Source organism: Pipra filicauda, unplaced genomic scaffold, assembly GCF_003945595.2.
Source record: "Pipra filicauda isolate LSUMZ 115617 unplaced genomic scaffold, ASM394559v2 scaffold87_size3191425_pilon, whole genome shotgun sequence".
Taxonomy (NCBI): Eukaryota; Metazoa; Chordata; class Aves; order Passeriformes; family Pipridae; genus Pipra; species Pipra filicauda.
The window spans coordinates 1,025,503-1,045,068 of record NW_024105064.1 but is presented as its reverse complement, the minus strand read 5'-3'; the positions used below and the strand labels follow the sequence as shown (position 1 = coordinate 1,045,068).

At 52.5% G+C, this 19,566-nt stretch overlaps 2 protein-coding genes across 7 annotated transcripts in view; one reads left to right on the top strand and one right to left on the bottom strand.

Annotated features, from left to right (window-relative positions):
- The window catches only part of NOC2L (NOC2 like nucleolar associated transcriptional repressor), a 42,851-nt gene extending 37,212 nt beyond the window's left edge, over positions 1-5,639 (top strand). Inside the window, exons 18-20 of one of the 2 annotated variants that reach the window (XR_003542099.2) lie at positions 212-352; positions 2,316-2,537; positions 5,410-5,639. Coding sequence is in view for 1 of the 2 variants with exons in the window: in XM_027728612.2 (XP_027584413.2) it covers positions 212-352; positions 2,316-2,461 (287 nt within the window). In the remaining variant the exon portion in view is untranslated. Of the gene's footprint in view, positions 1-211; positions 353-2,315; positions 2,695-5,409 lie in introns of those variants that run through there. The other variant, XM_027728612.2, reaches the window with a different exon arrangement.
- Positions 5,640-5,699: 60 nt separating this feature from the next.
- SAMD11 (sterile alpha motif domain containing 11) overlaps positions 5,700-19,566 on the bottom strand; it is a 114,500-nt gene continuing 100,633 nt past the window's right edge. For all 5 annotated transcript variants that reach the window (XM_027728599.2, XM_027728603.2, XM_027728606.2 and 2 more), the window contains 3 exons: positions 12,866-12,990; positions 8,458-8,568; positions 5,700-6,108 (listed from right to left, as the gene is read on the bottom strand). In XM_027728599.2, coding sequence (XP_027584400.1) covers positions 5,857-6,108; positions 8,458-8,568; positions 12,866-12,990 — 488 coding nt within the window. In that variant the 3' untranslated portion in view covers positions 5,700-5,856. The remainder of the gene's footprint in view (positions 6,109-8,457; positions 8,569-12,865; positions 12,991-19,566) is intronic.

Genomic DNA, 19,566 nt, shown 5'->3' with positions numbered 1-19,566 from the left:
CCTCTAGCAGGTGGCTCTGAAATTAAATCCATCCTTCTCCAGGCCTCTGGTGCAAGAGAGAGGTGGCTTTTGGGGAGACAGGTGTGAGAAATGTGGAGAAACGTCCCCTCTGGTGTGTGTCTGGCACTCCTGAGCTCTTTGCCCTTTCAATGTCCTCCCTGCACGTGTGCTGCTCCTCACTTTTCCATTTACATGGTAAAAATACTTGCAGGTAAAGGCAAAGCCAAGCAGGCATCAGATGACAGCTCAGAAGAGAGCAGCAAGGAGTATGGTGAGGATGATGATGATGAAGAAGGAAGTTATGAAATCGAGGAGGACGAGGAAGAACTGGGAGAGGACAGTGAGTCAGATGGTAAGTGGAGCAGCTGGGCAGAGGGGAAGGGAATTCCTGACAGCACTGGTGCCTGAAGGCTCCTTTGCTCTTGTGAGCTGAGAGTGCCAGGAGGGACTTCACACACAGACACACACCCTGGGCAGGGAGACCTGGCAGTTCTGAGTTACACCAAGGAGAGAAAGGGTTAAAATCTTTTCAGGCCTCACTCTAACAAGCCCCCAGTCCCTTTCATCTCTTTTCAGGGGCCTCCTGCAGCGAGGCTCAAACAGACTCCAAGTACAGCCCAGCCCAACAGGGGTACAGAAGCCTTGCTTGGAGATCACAGACCCTGCTTGGAGGCTCCCTGCAGGTCACACACACGTGGGGTGTGCAGGGTGCACGTCCCCTTTTATCTGAGCCATGCCTGGGGCATGGGGTGCTGCACAGGGTAACCCTTCCTTTGCAGCTCCTCCCTGGGCAGGACTGACAGGAGACCATGTCCAAGGCCCTGCATTCATGGGGGTTTCTGCACTGCACAGTGTGTGGACATAGAACCACTGACCAGCCTCTGGGCTCGGTCCTGGTCACTCCTGCCCATTAGTAGCTGCTGCCCAGTTGGAACTGGTGAGTGGTGGGCGTTGGAGTGAGAGGCTGCTGGGGTCAGTGTGCTCTGAGAAGGCAGAAAGCAGCTCTAAATGGCTTTCTTTAAATGAGAAGGCTGCCAGCTCTGTCACCAGGGCTGTGCTGGACACCAAGCCAGGCTTTGTGCAGCTGAGGAGGGCGTATCTTCCCCTTCCATCCCCTGCTCAGCCCCAACCACGACCATCACAGCCGTGCCTGTGCCTGCCAAGCCCCTCAGCTGACGGAGCAGGGGGAAGCTGGCCCTGCCAGGGGCTGCTGTGGGGCTCCTCTGCCGGGTTTTGTGCCACTGCTGAGGCCTCTGTGTCAGAGTGCCAAGGCTCTGCTCCTCGCTGTGCCTCTGAGTGTCATGTGTGGTTGTGGGGAGCAGCCACAGAAGTGCCTGTGTGCGGCTTCTCTGCTGGTTTGGGGAGGGGAAAAGAGTCCAAGAGAGAGCAAAATCTGATGGATTTAGTGTGGCAGATGGCTGTGGCTTGGCAAGCACACCCAAACCCCAGCACCAGGAATAGATGGGTATTTGGTGTGTGTTCTGACACTGCTGTAAAGGAGAAGGAAGGAGAGTTTTCCCTCTCTGCCTGCTGGGGAACTCAGACAAGCTGGAGGAACAGCCTGGAAAAGGGAAGGCTCTGGGGTGACCTAATTGTGGCCTTCCAGTACCTGAAGGGAGCCTACAGGAAAGATGGACAGAGACTATTTACAGGGGTCTGGAGTGACAGGACAAGGGGGAATGGCTTCACACTGACTCTAGGGCAGGGTTGGATTAGATATTAGGAAGAAAATTCTTTACAGTGAGGGTGGTGAGGCCCTGGCACAGGTTGCCCAGAGAAGCTGTGTCTGCCCCATCCCTGGAACTGTCCAAGGCCAGTTTGGATCAGCCTGGTCTAGTGGAAGATGTCCCTGCCCATAGCAGGAATGGGCTGAGCTTTAAGGTCCCTTCCAACCCACGAGCAGGTCCTAGAAACCATTTCTCACCTGGGCCCCCCACTCTTTGGGGAATACTTTTGCATTTGGAAGGTTTTGGTGGTACCTGTGACAGCTCCTTCCTGCCCAGCTCTCAAAGCCCAGCCCGACACCTCCAGTGAGGAAGACTGACCTGAGCCCAGAGGGATGAAGGTTTGGAGGCTCTGCCTGTCTTGTGCCCCCCAGTTCTTCCTGTATGTTTTTGCCTCAGGTGAACCAGATTGGGCTCAGGTACCTCAGAGCCAGTGCTGTACCTGCACCCTGCAGGGCCCTCCTGCCACGCTTCAGGCGCCAATAAATTAATGAGTGTCTGGGATTAATTAGTCATGAGTTGCCTTGACTCGCCTCATGCTGGCTCCCAGTAAGGCAGGATTTACACCTCTCTCTCTCTCTTTACCCACAGAGGAAGGCAGGGAAGGCACTCAGAATTCCCAAGGGCCATGGAAGCAGAGGAGCTGCCCCCGAGGGATGTCACGCTCCGACCTGGAACAGCTCGCCCAGGGCGGGGAGGACATCGTGGAGGACCTGGCCTTCTCAGATGATGACTGAGCTCCCTCACAGCCTCCCCTCCACGCTGATCCCTTACAGACTGGATTCCCTGAGCCTCCAGCACCCGGAGCAGGGGGTAAGAGCCGGGAACACGGCAGGTGGGAGCCCCAAGTGCCACCGAGGACTCGCTCAGTGACGTGGTAGAGACACAACTTGGGACTCTCAAGCTTTTTCTACCAATTATGTTTTTGGTAACAATAAAACTGTGGTCACGTCAAGGCCAGTGAAACTGCTCAGCAGAGATAATAAAAAGCCCTCATTAAAAATCTGCTGCTTTAAATAGCACAGGGTTCAGTTTGAGCTCCTGCTAAGCGAGCTGAGCAAGGGAAGTACAAGTTTTCTTGGCTAAGGTTCCTCCTCTCTGCTCCACCACCCACCCCTGTCACCCCTTATCTTGCTCTGGGGCACTCACCAAAACCAACCCTGTTGCCAAGAAGGTCTTAAGGATGGCACAGCGTGTTTCAGAGCTTTGTAACTTCAATGGAAGCCTTTTATCAGCTCAGTCAAGCTGGCTGTAAGTGTGCTACAGAAGGTAACTTCACATTAAAGTTCCTTGGGTTGGGGAGGCTGTGCAGGCAGGAAGGAATAAGGAAAGGCACAACTAATAATGCAGGAAACACTTCCATTTTTTGTTAGCTGTTGGATTTGTGTGGGGTACATTTGCTTATCAAAAACAAGGGACCAGTCTGAGCCTGGCAGTACCTGTCACCCACAGGGACATAAAAGCAGCCCTTTCTAGGGCCAGTCCCAGCTGCTGTGAACACCCTTTTGTTCTGGGAGACCCCAAAACAGAGATTTTGGCTTTTATTGCCTCAAAGCCAACCCCTGCATCACCTGGGCAGTCTCCAGATGCAGCTCATTATGGCTCTGCCCCTGGGAGTGCTGCCAGTGGGAGGACAGTTTAGCTCAAGGTGGGCACTGGGCAATTTGGGATCTGCTGGGAAAGAAAAAAAGAGCTTCTCTCTTGAGACCACGGGTAGTTTGCAAGGCTGGCAGCTAGGAAACATATTTCTTTGGAAAATAAACTGGAAATAGAGGGCATTTGCTGTTCAGTATCCTTAGGGCACAGCTGACAGAGTCACTCCTAAAAATTAACTGTGCCTTTTGAGAACATTATTATTTCTTAATGCAGATTTTTTTTTTTTTTTTTTAAAGAAGATAGAAGGCCAGGAGTAAATACATGATATTTATTCTTCTCTGCCACCATTCAGTGAGGTCAGTAGGTGTCTGTCAGTGCTTAGGGTGGCCAAGTGACTTGCACAGAGAGGGGCAGCTCTGCCTTCATGGCACTGCCTCCCTGTGCCCTTCCAGGCATCCTTACACTGCACACCACAAGAGGACAAGATGGTTTTTAAAAAAAAGAACATTTAAATATAAAATATACTTTTATTTTTTTGTGGCTTGTTGGAGCTTAGCAGCAGGAATAGGGGCAGGGAAAGCTGCTTCTTCTTCAGTTACAGGAATTACCAGGCCTGCACCCGGATACTTCCTCCCATAGAGAGGATAACCTCAGAAATTAATAATTTGGGGTTTTTTGTTAACATAATCATTATTGTCATTATTTAAAGCCCGCTCTGAGGGGGCCAAAGTACCTGCTGGTTCATTAGGGGCTAAGGAGCCCTCAAGACTGAGGCTGAGTCCTCAGACAGGTCCATATGGGAGTTCAGGATGTAACTCCACAGGTGAGAACTGGGATGTCCTAACTGTAAGGAAAAGGTTTTGACTTACCTGTTCTTCCAAAAGAGAAAGGAGTCGCTTTATCTCCTTTCTCTAACTTAGCTGGGCAAAGTGCTGGCTGCCTTCTGGCAGCTGTTAACCAACCCCTGGATTGGTTTTTAGGCCAGAAATGTGGCAGCTCTGAAGCACCAACACCCACATGACCCCAGTGGAAAAAAAAAAAGGAGAGAGACTTCTTGGTTAAAGCCAGGTACCATTTGTAAATTAAGTGTTTTCCTTTTTTTATTTAAACTGATTGCTGGAAAGCATTTTTTTTATCGTGATGTGATGCATAATGACTTTTTTTTTTTTTAAACTTTTTTTTTTTTTACAATATAAAGAAGCTAATGTACCACCAAGCTATTTTGTAAGAAAAAAAACGGTAGCACGTGCAACGTTTAACCAAAAAACAAACAAACAAAAAAAAAGGGGGCAGGGGAGAGAGAGAGAGAAAAGTACCACATGTGATTGTTGTTCACAACTGTACAAGTCACAGGAGGTCACCCCCAGGAGTTCCCAGCTCATTCACAGTAGTAAAAACTCTGCCCATTGTTTTTTAGCCCCCAGCATCCCTCCCCCTCCCAGGGATCTGTCTCATGGTCCACAGCAGGCCAGAATGTGCAACTACATCCACCTCTGTAACAAGGCTTTAAAGAAGAACAAAAAACAACCCTAGGAACAAAAAAAAAAAAAAAAAAAAAAAATCAATCAACCCCACCCCAGATGTAGAAATGAGTCTGTTGGACACGTGAGGAGGGAGGCTGTGAGCCTTCATCCCACCCAAGCACACGTTTCCTCCTTCTTCTTCTTCTTCTCTTTGAAACAAGACATCTAATGGGGGAAAAAAAAATAAAAGAACACCTCTGTAGGGCTGGAGCACAGGCAGAGTCCATTCTCCTGTGTGCTGACAGGGCCCTGTGCCAGGGAAGGGGCCAGCACGGAGCCGCCGGTGCCGTACCATCCGCACGGAAGTAAACATGGACGGGAACTTGCCTTTTTTTTTTTCTTTTTTTTCTTTTTTTTTTTAAATTCCTCTTTTTTTTTTTAATTTTTTTTTTTTTAAATTTTTCCTTTTTTGTCTGTCTTTGGTATTGTTTTCAAAGTCGCTAGAGATGCATAGACACCTGAATGAGGAACTGAGCACAGTTTCCAGGGAGGAGGAGAGATCTGGGAAGGTGGTTGGTGTGATGATTTTTTTTTTTTTTATGTTTTTTTTTTTTCTTTGCTCTCAGGGGTGCTAAGTACCATTGGGAGGAGCGGAGCCCCTTCCCCTTCCCTGCTTGGAGTCACACCCAGGAGTTCCTGACAGCCAGGATTCTTTGAAGGCAAAGAACAGCGTTCATTCCCTGTCCAGGGCTCTCCATCTCTGGGCGAGAAAGGGAACAGGAATGCTGCAGCCATCCTCCAGAATCCTTCTCTTCACTCGCGTTGGCTCAGGACATCTTTGGATCATTTTCTTTCCTTCCCTTTTTTTTTGATTTTCCCAAAAAAAAAAAAAAAAAAAAAAAAAAAAAAGCAAATTCGTCCCAAAAAAACCCAAAAAACCAAATGAAAACCTCCCTTTTCCTCCCTCACTCCTGCGTCTCGCGCTGCGGGCGGGGGGGAGGCTCCGGCCTTATCCCTCGGCTCGTCCCGCTGGATCCCCAAAGTCCCAGAAGCAGCTGGAGGGCATCCCGCAGTTAGGACGGAGGTTTCGTGGTGTCGTTGAGCCCGGGGAGGAGGGAAGGATTCCCGTTTTCCTGCTTTGGGGAGCCCCGGCTGGCAGAGGAAGGGACCCCGCTCCCGAAGGGAGAGGCCACGCTGCCCGTGGACGCCGGCCGGAGCTCGGCCGCCGGCACGTCCCGCTCCGGGGGCCTCAGCCCAGGGGGCTGCAGGGGGAAAGCCATGGGGAAGCCTGCCATGTACAGCACTCTGCCCACTCGCTTGGCCACCTGTTAATAAAGGAAATGGGAAAAAAAAGGATGTGGGATCAATGCAGGAGGGCGAAAGGGCGCACGAACGGTCTAGAGAATCCCGCGGGTTTTCACGCGTAAGGTCAGGTTTTGTATCCAAGCTGCAAATAAAGAGGTAGGCTGCCCAGAGAAGCTGTGGGTGCTCCATCATCATCCCTGGATGTGTTCCAGGCTCTGAGCAACCTGGTCTAGGGGAAGGTGTCCCTGCCTGTGGAATCAGATGAGCTTTAGGGTCCCTTCCCACCCAAACCGTTCTGTGATCACTGGAATGAAGCACCACCATTCCCAGTCCACCTGGAAGACAAACCAGGGCTTTCCTCCTCTAGTCCTGCAGGGCTCTGTCCTGTGCTGTCCAGCACTGTTTTACTGGGCACTGGTGTGTGGCACCAGGTACTGCTGGAGCCACAAGGTCTGCCCTGAGTCCACATTTTCCAGGCTAAAGATGTGCTGGGACACCCCCAGGAGAGAAGGGCTGACTGATTCCAACCTCTTCAGTCCTTGCATTAACAGGGTGGACAGTTGATAGGACAGTGCTCTCCTGCTGATGGCACAGCACATCACATCCAGTTTGGAAGAGCAGGAATTGCTCCTAAAAGGGGGAGCTGGGATCAACACAGGGAGTGGCAGAACAAAAATCCTGCTGGGGGGAGGCTGCTGTTCCTTGCCCAGGCAGCTCTCAGCCTGCACCTCTCCCTCCTGCAGCCCCAGCCAGCTCTCCTGCAGCAGTTCTTGCCTCCCAGCAAGGGCCAAAGGCCCCACAGCCTCCCAGCACCTCCACAGCTGGTTCACATTTGAGCTTAAACAAAAACACAGGCTGCTGTTCCACCCAGACAACTGCCACATTATTCAGGGAGCAGCATCAGTGCTCCCCACTTACCTCCCCCCAGCCGTGCCTTATTATAGACCCTTAAACACTATTGATTAAATTGAAGCTGGTTTTTCTGCTTCCAGCCCATATCTCATATTCCCCCCACCCCAAGCCCCATCTCGGAATGTCTGTGAGCTATTTGACGTCCCCTTGTTTTTTAAAAGAAGGAGAAAGAGTTTTATTTCCTCCTGAATCGACCCACGGGGAACAATTGCCCACAGAACCTTTTTATTAGCCCCCTCATAAACAGGGAGGGCTGGAGGGAAAGTAGTAAAGTTGCTCTTATTGTTTTAACATAATATAACCAGTGTACAGCCCTGTGGGTTTGGGGACCTGTGCCAGAGCTGTGAGTGTCCATGTACACATGACAGTCACTTCCATGACACGATTCCCTAGGGAATACACAGCACAGCCTGTGCTTTACATGTGTCACAAGTCATTTTTTTTTTCCCCTGAACATTAAATGGAAAAAAAAGAAAAATTAAGCCAGTGGAGATGGTCTCCTAGATTTGAGTCCCACTGAGGGGAAGTGGAGGCAACTGGAATGGAATTACCATGGCTGGCTGTGAGGGAGGCAGGGGAAGAGCAAAGTCATTTTAGGACAGCAAAGCTCTACAGGCAGGGACTTGGGAACCAACTCATGGTGGGGAAAAAGGTATTTTGAAAAGAAACAGCTAAAAGGGCACAACAGCAAACCAGTCTGTGCTGGGGAGAGAACTGGACTAATGCAACCAATATAATTTCCACTTCCAGTGCAGCCAAATCAGCAGGACCAGTAAGTTATGACTGGCAAGAGATAAAGATGTTAGAGAGGGCTGTTCCTGGCACAGCAGAGAAGGGCAAGAGCTGGGTCATTATTCATTGGGGAGGGAAAGGCACAACAGCTGAGACACATTAAATGTGATTCAGGCCTCACTCAAAAGGAGAACTGCCAGGGTTCAGCCAGGTACAGGGAAAAGGAGCAGCAAAAGGACCTAATCCAGCCTAGGAAAAGAACTGATTCCTGAGGTGGCTTTACATCCCTCTTTAGGTACTTTGGGGATGACTATTTTCAGGTTCAGCCAATGTGAAACCACCTCCCTTCCCTCACCTGTTCACAGCTGTTCTTCCTTCCTGGCTGGTATTTATGGGAACCACCTGATGTGTTTTTTCCAGCAGGAACCACTCCATTTTAGGAGTTTCCTGCTGCATCCCTGTTATTTCCTCCTGAACTATTTGCTTCTGCCCCTGGGTGCTGAACTCTGCCCGTGGTTTCTTCCTTGAAACAGCTGTGACTGGATTTGGGTGAGGATATGGAAAGTTTTGGAAGGACAAGATCGAGCTTTCTTGAGACAGAATCACAAAATAAATTACTGCTTAATAAATGACATTCAATAAACCACATCTCTTGACAGCCCCATTCTGGTGAGGGGGACAGTTTCAGAGCATGCCACGTGCTGCTACAGAGGAGGTTTTCCTACCTGTGACCTTATCTTCAGGGCAGGTCCGAGTTTCAGCCCCATGTTGTTCAGTAAGTGCTCTTCTGTCAGGAGGGGCAGGGTCTCTCCATCAATGGCCTGCTCTCGGAATACCTGGAGGGAAAGCACAGCACAGGCCCAGGCTCAGAAATGCCACTGACACACCCAGTGCCCTTGTCCTGCCCTTGCACAGAAGGGCTCTGTGGGAAAGGTGAACTCCAAGAGTGAGCTCAGTCCATATTTATACACCAGAGGTGTTCACAGTCCTGCACCCACAGCCAGGAGCCAGTGAGCAAAAGGAGACACACGTGGGAATGGGAATTAGGGCTGGTTGGGCCAGTTTATATAAAACAATCTTTTTTTTTCTCCCCCTTTTTTTTTTCTTAATGTCAGAACAGGGTGTGAAGTTTTTCATCCCAGGTTTAGCACCCAAACCAGCTGCCCCAAGTGCAACTCTGTCAGTGTTTGACAGCAGATTTGAGAAGAGTGACATGCCCAGGGGTCCCAACTCCAAAAAGGGGCAGAAAACAAGGGGGGGATAATTAAATTTTGGCAAATCCTAGGTTACTCGCACTTTGTGTGGATATTGGGGAAAAGTTGACCCAGTAGACTCCAAAAATATTTGCAGTCCTCACTAGGACAAATGCCATGGAAAAGGAGGGATGGATTGCTCATGCATTTCCTTCTCAAAGCTGCTAATTCCCAAACAGTCCAGGCAAAATACATAAACAGATCTGTGGAGCACATGCTGCAGGATAGAATGGATTCACGTGCAACACTTCTGTACTTTTTTTTTTCCTGTCTCCTCCTTTGCCTCTCAGGCATTCCCACCATCCCTACAACACTCGAGCAGCCTGGAGAGTGCAGCCCATCCTGCTCCCAGAACACCCCCTGGGATCAGGGAGGATGATCCCTCCTCGCTGGTCTGTTTTAACATTCAGCCCTTGCTTTTTCCCCCCAATACTAAGAAATCTTGCAATATTTATTAGTATAAATACTAATAAACAGTATTGATACTGATAAATATTTCAGTGCCATGGTGCTGATGGAGCATGGCAGGATCCTACAGGGTGACCTGGCCTTCAGACAGTGCCATTAACCATCTCAGGGCTCTTCCCCCTCTCCCCATTAGCTGAGGGAGGCAGGACCTGGTGATGTGCACACACAAATGGCAACGGGGCTGGTACAGTCCCAGAAAACAGCAGTTTCATATCAACACATTAATACCTCCAGCCATGCACAACTGCACCATTTTAACACATTATTAAAGAAAAAAAAAAGCACAACAACCTTCGTTTTGCCTCCATCTATCCCAAATGACAGGGCCATGCAAGAGTTTCCCACCTAATATGTGCCGTGTTAGCAAGGTTAAGGTCTGGCTGTGTGGTCTTATTGCTCCATCCTTCACACACGGTGCAGGGGACGCTCCCACCAACCTCCTCAGGGTGTTTATTTGCACCAACAAGGTTCCATTTCAAGAGTAAATTTGGTAATTCAGCCACCAGCTCCCCTTGCCTCTCTGGGAGGTGTTTTCCTTGCTACCCCACCTGCCTGTCCTCCCCTCCCTCAACACCTCCTCAGCGTTTTTGCCACACTCCAGCTCACATTTGGGGCTGATCCTGCCCTCTCCTCCTGCAATGGCTCACACACAGTGTTTCTATTACTAATCTCAATGGTAGAGGGGGTTAAATTTACCCAAATATCCTCTTTTCCAGCAGCAGAACCACAGCCCAGAGCCATCCCTTTGGAGACTGGCAGTGGCTGCTGGAGCCAAGTGGGTTTTTATTGCTGGACTCCTCCAGCAAAGCTGCTCAGGGCTGGGGCTGCAGCACACACTGCTGCTTTTTGACCCAGCAAAACTTACTACACCAGTTTCTTTTCCCTTCCTCTGCAGCCAGTGTGGCCAGGAGCCAAAACCCTCCCTTCGCTGGGTACTAAAACACTCCACAAAAAGCCTTAACTTGGGAAAAGCATCCCCTTGGGTGTCCCCCAGATCCACTGCAGAGACAAAGCTGAACACCATCCAGGCCGTGGCGACTTTTTATTTTTTTTTGCTGAAGTTTTTTTCCTTGTTTTGCCTGAAACATGTTTCTAAATGCACAGCATTCCACCCGAACCTTGCAGGGTTTTGCTGGCGGGAGCAGCCTGCGGAGCAGTGCCAGACCTCCCCGGCAGCTGTGGGTTTGGAGAAGGGGAACACAAGGCAGCTCTGCAGCTCAGAGTCACCCCTGAGCACGGGCATTTTCACACAGTAAAAAAAAAAAAAATAAAAACGTGAAACACACAACCATGGCATGAAAAACATCATCTCTTAAAGCCTCGAACTCCCGCTCGAAGCAACGACGTGGCCAGGGGGTGTTTGCAGCAGCTCCCATCTCCATAAAACATTTTATTTAGAATGCACTGGGAAGATTGCTGAACCTCAGCTCTTGATTCCCCCCCCTCTGGTGCACCAGGATGGTGTGGAAGGTGTAAAGGGATGATCCTGCTGCGTTGGAGATTCCTGCACATTCCCTACTGGCCTGGTTCAGAAGCATCCAGGCAACTCCGACTGTCCTTCCCCAGCACAGGAATGCAGATAAACCACACCACCACCAGTGGAAGGGCACCCCAGTGGGGTGGGGGGTAACAGGGAATGCAAAGGGCTGTGTATCTTGGTTTTAGAGCCTTTTGTTGGAGCTCTCAGCAATACACTCTGCAGCCCACACATGCACACTTGTGAACCCACCCTCGTCCTCGCTAAACCCAGCTCCTGAACTCCCCTCTGCACACACAGATGCTCCCATAAACATCCATCACCCATCCACCATCTCTCTTTCTATCCAGAGTTCTTTCCCTCCCTCTTGTCACAATCAGAACCTGACCCTCCTCTCTCCCACGCACCCACTCACCCTGATCCACTCCTGAGCACAACCCAAATCCCTGTCACTCCATTTGGGGACAGTTACGTGTCCCCCATCTCCACAACAGACATTCCCTTCCCTTCCCTTCCTCTCCCCCAGCACAGCTGTTTGCTCCAAAGCAGCACTGGTTTTCCAGGTAGTTTTAAAGAAGCATGTTGTGATGAGATTAACATCATGGCAGGGAAGGACAGACTTTAGACTGAAATCCCATTATCCATCACCTGTGCAAGGAGAGGGAGGTGGGGGGTAGTTCCCAGGTTCTGCTTCCCCTCTGGGGATGCACCTTTCCCCATGGCACTAAATCAGCATAACCTACAGGGAATCATCTCCCTGCAGGCAGATACACACACTGCTCCCCTGTGTCAGGGGTCCCAGCAGGCACAGAGGTACCCAGTTTCACCTTTCCCAAAATAAATGCCTGGGGATGGGCTCAGCTCCAGGAGAGGACACTGGACCAGTGCAGCACAGAGGGACAGACAGCACAGGCCAAAGGAGGGGCAGCAGACTTTTAGAAACCCAATTTCAGCCAGCCTGGATGTCACAGCACAGCCCTGCACCCCTCAGCTGTCAGCCAGGGCAGCTCCTCTGCTGAAGAGGCACATCCAGAAAGCTCAGCTCCTGCTCTCCATCCTCCCTTTCAGACCTGTTCTCAGCCCCTGCTGAAAGGCTGGATTGTCCTGAGCTCTGGCCCTTTGCCTCTCTATCTCTGCCGCTTCCAGTCCCTCCCTTAGCACACTACATCCTTTTCCAAGCTGCCCAGGAATCCGTGCCCTTGGAGCATCCCTCAATGGCACATTGATCACAGCCTCGGGCAGATGCAGAGGCAAAAAACACAGAGGGCTGGTTTTTATATTGCACCTCACAATCCCCCACTGAGCAGGCTTTATGGACACCCCACTGCTCATGGATGTTTCAACTCTGCTGTAAATGAGCTTAAAAATCACCACTGAGGTTACTTTGATTGCTGTGCAGGCACAGGGGCCCTCCCAACCCCACTGTGACCCCACAGCAAGAGAGCAGAACACAGCACCTTCTGCCAGGCTGGTTGGCACCACGGGCTGCCCACCCCGATTTGGGGACCCCCTGGTACCCACCCCACACAAAGCCACTGCTGTGTCCAGGTCCACCACGGAGCATCAGCAGCTCCTAAAAGCATGAGATGGGGGTGAGAGATCAGTGACACAAAGCCACTAACCACAATCAACCTGAGCTCAGGTGTTCACTCCTAACCTTGCCCCTAATCCCATCCTCTTCCACCCAACTCCCTCCTTGTTTCTGTCCATCTACAAGACTCATCACACACCTTCTTCAGGCTCTTCACCAGCAGCAAGTTTAGCAATCCCCTCAGAAAAAAAAACCACACAGCTTCCAAGCCCTGCAGGGCTCTGAGATGCATCTCCTGGGAGGGACAGTGCAAGTACAACAGGCACAAACGGGAGGGAGAGAAGGGGGGCTCACAGGGAGGATGTTCCCCCTCCAGGGACGTTCTTGAGCCCGCTCAGATTTACCTGAGTGTACTCGGTGCAGCCAGACAAGTTGGACACGAAGCTGCAAACATCCTCCACCGTCCATTTGCTGATGTCTTCCAGCGCAGGGCTCTCCTCACCATCCAGAAACAGACCTCCCATGGTGCCTGGATTGTTTGGAGTCGAGGAGGATGGGGGGGGGGAAGGGAGTAGGAAGGAGGGGAGGAGAAAGAAACATAAATCATTAAAATCCCACACGGACAACAACTAGCCTGAAATCTGAATATTTTTCTCTAGCCACACATTCATCTTTAATGACCTGTCAATTAAAGCACTGGGCAGGGTCAATTCATAGGCCTCTTCCTCCTGGAGGTCCCTGGCTGAGGGAGGGGGGCAGGGGGGGAAGGAAAAATCCGAGCTAATGCATTTCATGTGTTTAATGTTCTTCAGCTGCAGGGGGAGAAAAATAGGGGGGGAGGGGAGGGAAGAGAATTAAAAAAAAAACCAAAACCCTGAAGGAGTGTTTCTCCACAGGCACCACAAAGCGGAAAACTCTGCCTTGCCCTGTGGGTTCCTCTCCCCCAGCCCTTCTCTCCCGCCGACGTGCTCCGAATGACAACAGGCCCCTGGTGCAGCGGGAATCACTGGGGAACTCGTGCTCCTTCCAAGTGTTCCTTTCCAACCCAGCCCAGCCTGAAATATCCAAGGGGTGGCTCTGCCCCGGCCTCGGGATCTGCTGGGCATCCATCTCTCCTGGCCAGGCGTGTGACGGGTGACGGGGTGGCCCTGCCACCCCCGTGACAGGGCACGGACAGCAGGGCTCGGGCTGAGGTGTCAACGCTCCGAAACGCAACAGCAGTTCAGGTCCCAGCCCTGTCAGCACCGAGGAAGGTGATGGGCTCCAAAAGGGTGGAGGAGCAACCCCCCCCCAAGCTCCTTCATCACCAGTGCCTGACAGCACGGGATGTGTGTGCAGGGAGGAATCCAAACGGGACTCGGAGAGGAGCTGGAGAGGCACAGGGAATGAAAATGGGGAGAGAAACACCAGCCAGGTAACTCATACCTGCACGGGATGTGTGTGCAGGGAAGAACCCAAACGGGACTCGGAGAGGAGCTGGAGAGGCACAGGGAATGAAAATGGGGAGAGGATTATCCAGGATTATCAGGCAGAGAGTTTATGAGGGGTATGAACTGTTCTGCTTCAGGGCACGAAGAAGGACACTACCAGAAAAAATATTTCTCCCAGGGGCCTGTCATGAGTTACCAGCCAGGTAACTCAGATCTGCACGGGATGTGTGTGCAGGGAGGAACCCAAACGGGACTCGGAGAGGAGCTGGAGAGGCACAGGGAATGAAAATGGGGAGAGAAACACCAGCCAGGTAACTCGTATCTGCTCTGGGTATAAAGGGGATGGGTAATGAAGAAACCAAACTCCAGAAAACACCCATTTTGGGGTGTGATGGGGGGGGTGAAAGCCATTATTAATCTGTGGAACTCACTGCTGTGTGATATTCGGACCAGGAGACAACAAGGACATTTATAGGGATGTGAACACCCAGGATTATCAGGTAGAGAGTTTATGAAGGTATGAACTGTTCTGCTTCAGGGCTCGAAGAAGGACACTACCAGAAAAAACAAATTTCTCCCAGGGGTCTGTCATGACAAAATTATCTGTCCTGTGGGCTTAAGGTTTTTCCCTGATGGATTTGAACAGGGCTGTGGCTGTAACCCCCTGCAGCAACTCCCTCAATCCCTGCCCACAGCAGTCAGGACAGTCCTTCCCCAGGGAATGGCAAGGTAAAGCAGGATCCAACAAAGTCATGGTGGGGAGCACAGGCCCAGAGGACCAGGAGTGTCCAATTCCCTGGGGAATACACCAGGTCAGAGGGAAGAGGCACAGACAGAGGAGCAGAGCCACACACCACGGCTCCAGGCACTCGCTGGCAAAGCCCCCAAAGCACATCCAAGGGAACAGGAAAAGCACAGGATCTCCACAGGAAGTTATCATGCCAATAAGATGCTTTTAAAACAACAGCAGCCTGCCCAAGGAGCAGGCAGACGCTATGTAATCATTTCCACTCCATTTCCGCTCCCAGCTTCCTGCTTCCCTTCCCAGCCTCACCCTCCGCGCCATTCCCGGAGCTGCACCAGCACCACCAGCACCACCACCTCTCGGGAAGGTGACAGCACCGTCTGCTTCACCCAAAACCACGGCCCCCCGTCCCCCTGCACACCTCTGGGCAGTCCATGTGCATCCCCCGGGGCACTGACTGCTCCAGGACCAGCAGCCTCACAGAGAGGGGCCACCGGGACCAGCTCCCAAAATTTGGGGTGAGTCCGTGTCTCCCCCTGCACACACTACCAGTGCAGGCAGAGGATTGCCAGCTCCAGTGCCAGAATGTCTTGGCTGGAGCCACAGGGAGAGGCAGGAGCTCCCCAAGGCTCTCAACACAACGCCGAGTAACGTGCTCTTAGGAGATCCTGCTTGGGCAGGGAGGTTGGGCCAAGTGAGCTCCAGTGCTCCCTCCAACTTCACCCCAGCCTGGGATCCTGTGACAGCTCTGCCAGCTCTGCCCATCCCTCTCTCCCCCCATGCCTCAGGGACTCGGTCACATCTCTGCAGCCCTCCTTGCCAGCACTTTCCACCAGCCCAGGACTCTCAGGGAGCTCACTGCGGGCAACCACCAGACCTTTCACGCCTCCTTCCCAACCTTTCCTTCCCACGGGCACAGGTTCCCTCCCCTCCAGCCTCAGCTCAGGCTCACAAGACACCCTTTGCTGCTCCCGGGATGGCTCTGCCCAGCTGTGGTGTGCCAAGCAGGGAGAGCCCACTGCTCCCTCCTCACCACCCTGCACCCTGCCAGAGCCCAGGGAAGCTCCTCACTCTCTCCACACCTTCTTTTTCCAGCTAGAAAAAGCTTCAAATGCTTTTGTGTGCCTGATAACCAGCTTTCCTGGGAGCAGGCACCCATCGGCACGGGAGGTGAAGGAAGAAGCCACTGCCAAAGGGCCAGCAGCGCTGTCCTTCCCCTTGTCACCCCCAGCTACCAGACAGACAGATGGACACGAGCCTTCATTTCCATGCCTATCACATTCCACCTTCCAGGAGACACACTCAGAGCTGCTTATGTTAAAATTCACAGAACGCTCAGGTGGCCGAGGGCTTTTTTCCCCCCCCCCCCACTTTTTGTCATTTGGAGGGGGGGGGATTTTTCTTTCGTAGGGTGGAGGGGAATTCTCTTCCTCCAAAAGAGTGGCTGCAGCCTGGTAAACAGAGGAAGGGAAACTGAACTCAAGATTATTCCAGGCACAGTCAGTGCTCGGGCGAGACACCTCCATTTGCAGCCAGAGCGTCTCCGAGGGGATCCGACTGCAGCAGCCAACTGCTTCAAAATTAGGTACTTCCTTATTCCAAAAGCAGGCCAAGGACTGAATTCCAGCAACACAGTGCTTGGGAGTGAGCCCTCCAGTCGCCAGCCAGCCTGAACTATGCTCAGGGTTTAAGCTCAGCCTGCACAGAGAGGGGCTGGTCAGTCCCCACCAGCATGGGCAGGCATTCAGCCCAGATGTTGCTCTCACAGCTGGCAGGGAGGAGGGATCCCTCTCCTACACACGTGCCTGCAATCCTGGAACCCCACTGGATGAGGGATCACTTTCAGTATTACTGGCACAGCCAGCAGAGCTGGGCCAACAACTCCTGTTCCTACAGCAGCCTCTCTCCTCTGTGGTTTTCTCTCCTTTGTCTCTTCCTGCCCCAGAAGAAGGAAGGGAGAGGTCAGGATGCCCACAGACAAACACACACAGAGCCTGCTGTGTCCAGATCGAGGATAAGGCAGAACCCACTGCATGGGAATATTTTCCACGTACCCACACACAGAGAAATATAATACGGCCAAAATATTTATCTCACAGAGTTTGTTTTCCCTTCCCATTTATATCAGGGAACTACTGGTGGAAATATTTTTGGGAGAGGGAAGGTAAATACCAATACTTTGGGTTCTGGCCTATTAGCAATTTCTGTGCCACAGAATGTAAAATCTAGAGGGTGGAAACACCTATTTCCACCAAGATTAGTGGCAAAACACCCCTGTTACTACCAAAAATCAAAGAGTGAGTGGTATCTCCAAAGGCTCAGTTCTGTTGTGAGTACTCAGCACCCTGCAGTCAGGGTTGCAGAGCCTGGTGTCCAGGTGTGCCCCCTGCCCTTCTGCTCCCACCTCAGCTCTGAATCCACCAGGAACAACCCCGGGAAGGATTTCTGTAGCTGATTACAGTGGTCCCTCCACCTCAGCGTGCATCTGGTTTGCAACGAGTACAGGTCCAGCCCTCAGCACGCTGGCCCCTTCCAATTTTACGGTCCCTAGAGCAGAAGGGCTCCTGTCCTTCCTCCTGTCCCTCCCTGGGAGGATAATGCACCGTCTGCTCCATCCCTGTGCGTGGCTGCATCCACTCACCCTGCTCTGGCAGCTCGGAGAATGATAACAAATAGGTGCCAAGTGGCTGGAAGGGACGCACCTTCGATTATAATAATGACATGTCACTGGATGCTGCGGGGCTGCAAGGAGGCATAAAGGGCAGCATCCATTCCCTGCCAGGCCTCCTCTGTCTCTCCCCATGATAAATGATGGTCCAAGAGGCTGGTAATGGATTACGGAGCATTTCACCAGATGGGGCCCAGCGTGTGGGGACTGAAAAGAATCCATCGTCCCAGGCCGGTGTCGTGTGGACAGGTGTCCACGTAAAAGCCCTCACCACCCATGCTGCAATCCATTTATAATTTCCCCTCCCTCCTCCTGATATCCAGCTGCTCCAGGAACACAAGCCAAAGGCTGGAGGGGGTCATGGGGAGCAAACCTTCTGGCCATCCCAGTCAGGGAAAGCTCTGCTGCAGATCCACCAGCCGGGCTACAGCGGGACCCGCATCCCAGTCTGTGCTCCTGGCACCACAGGAGACAATCCAGGTGCCAGCTGGGAGACACAAAGAGAACCCCCATGGAAGCCAGCCCACCTATGGCTTTAATCAGTTTTGCTACCACTCCCCAACCCCTCTCCCTGTGCCTGCACCCCCTTCCGCCCTCCCTCCCTCCTGCCAGAGAGGTCACGGAGCAGCACGGCAAGGCTTGCGTTAATTGCTCTCCAGACTACAGATCAATAGAAGGATTTTAGCCTCCTGCACACTCCATCCTTCACCTTTTCCAGAGGACAGGGCTGGAGGAGGGTGGCAGGAGGAGGAGAAGGAGGAGAAGGAGGAGGAGGAGGAGGAGGAGGAGGGGAGCAAGGCTGCTGAAACCTTGACGAGATGAGGTCATCGAGCAGCCGCCAGATCCCCAGAAGGCAGCTCAGGGAATCGACCCAGCTCTGGCTGCCTCATCGATATGCTTCCCAGCAGGGACAGAAAACAGCTCTCTGCCTCCAGGGGAGCCTCCCTTTGCTGGAAGACCAGAGGAACTGCCTGAAACTCAGGGGTCCTTTTCAGCTGGATGCTTCTCCCCTCTCCTCTCCTCCCTCTCAGCTCTTCCTCTTGGCCTGCCACGTTACCTGCCTCGGTTAGGTGGTCACTTTATCATCCCAGTCTCTGGTGTAGGGCACAACATCACATCCCCCCAGGCCTAAAGAGCAGTCTTTGTGCAGAACAGGGTTACAGGGATTGTCTGGCGCCAGGGAGAGGTGGGCTCGGTTCAGTCTGTCTGTCCTCAGGTGCTCTGTGCTCCCCAAGGGCCACAGGAACACATTTTTCCACTGACACACGTTACCCCAGCACAGCCCAGGATCGCTGCAGCTCTTGGATCGATACAAACCCTCAATATTTCAGTTGCTGGACTCCCAGCTCCCCCATCGACCCATGGTGCTGCATCGAACAAGACGCCCTGTCTTCCCAAGGCTTTTCAGGTGAGAGGTTTTGCTATGGAGCTGAGCACAACGGGGCCTAAACCCCACAGGCAGGCAGGATTAACAGCCCCAGCACCGTGTGAAGCCAGCCAGAAGCCAAGGAAAGAGCCCTCAGGAAAAGACCTACAGCCCTGGAACAGGCTCCACAAATCAGAACTGCCTGAAAACCGGGCAGTGAAACACAGCCCTGATCTGTGCCGGGGCCCCAAGACACGATGGTGATATAAATTCGAAGTGATAATAATAAATGGCCTATTACAGTAACTCACACATTGCTGGGGGAGGGAGGAAACCCATCCACATCCCAGGCCTCCCTGCAGAGCCTCGCACAAGCCACGCGCACCGCGGAGCTGCGCCTTTCCCCTCTTTAATGGCCGGGAGAAAAAGGCTCCTGCGAGGAAGCCTCAGCAGCCCAAGGCAGCAGGAATATTTATCATCTTGGCCACCTGCCTGTCACAGGAAAAATCGCTTCCTCCCTCCTGGTTGGGAGGCAGCTCTAATGAGTGATGGGCAGCCACGGCCGCTCGGGCAGCCTCGGCGACCCACACGCCACGTCCCCCCCCTCCCTCCTCTGTGAGGCAGGAGGTCCCACCGCCTGCTAATCGCTCACTCAGGTAATTAGCTGAGGCAGATTTTGGCTCCTGGCTAGGCTGGCGGGGCTGCCACCCTGCCCTGCCCAGCTACCAGGCTTTGAGACCCCACTTTGTACCATCCTGCTCCAGCCGTGCCTTTGCTGCCCGAGGGACTGTGTCACTGGGGACCGCAGTGACTTCCCTGCCTGCCTGTCCCACCCAACAGACACCAATCCAGCTGTCCCAGTGCCTGTGACACAGGCAGGGGAAAGAGCCCATCCA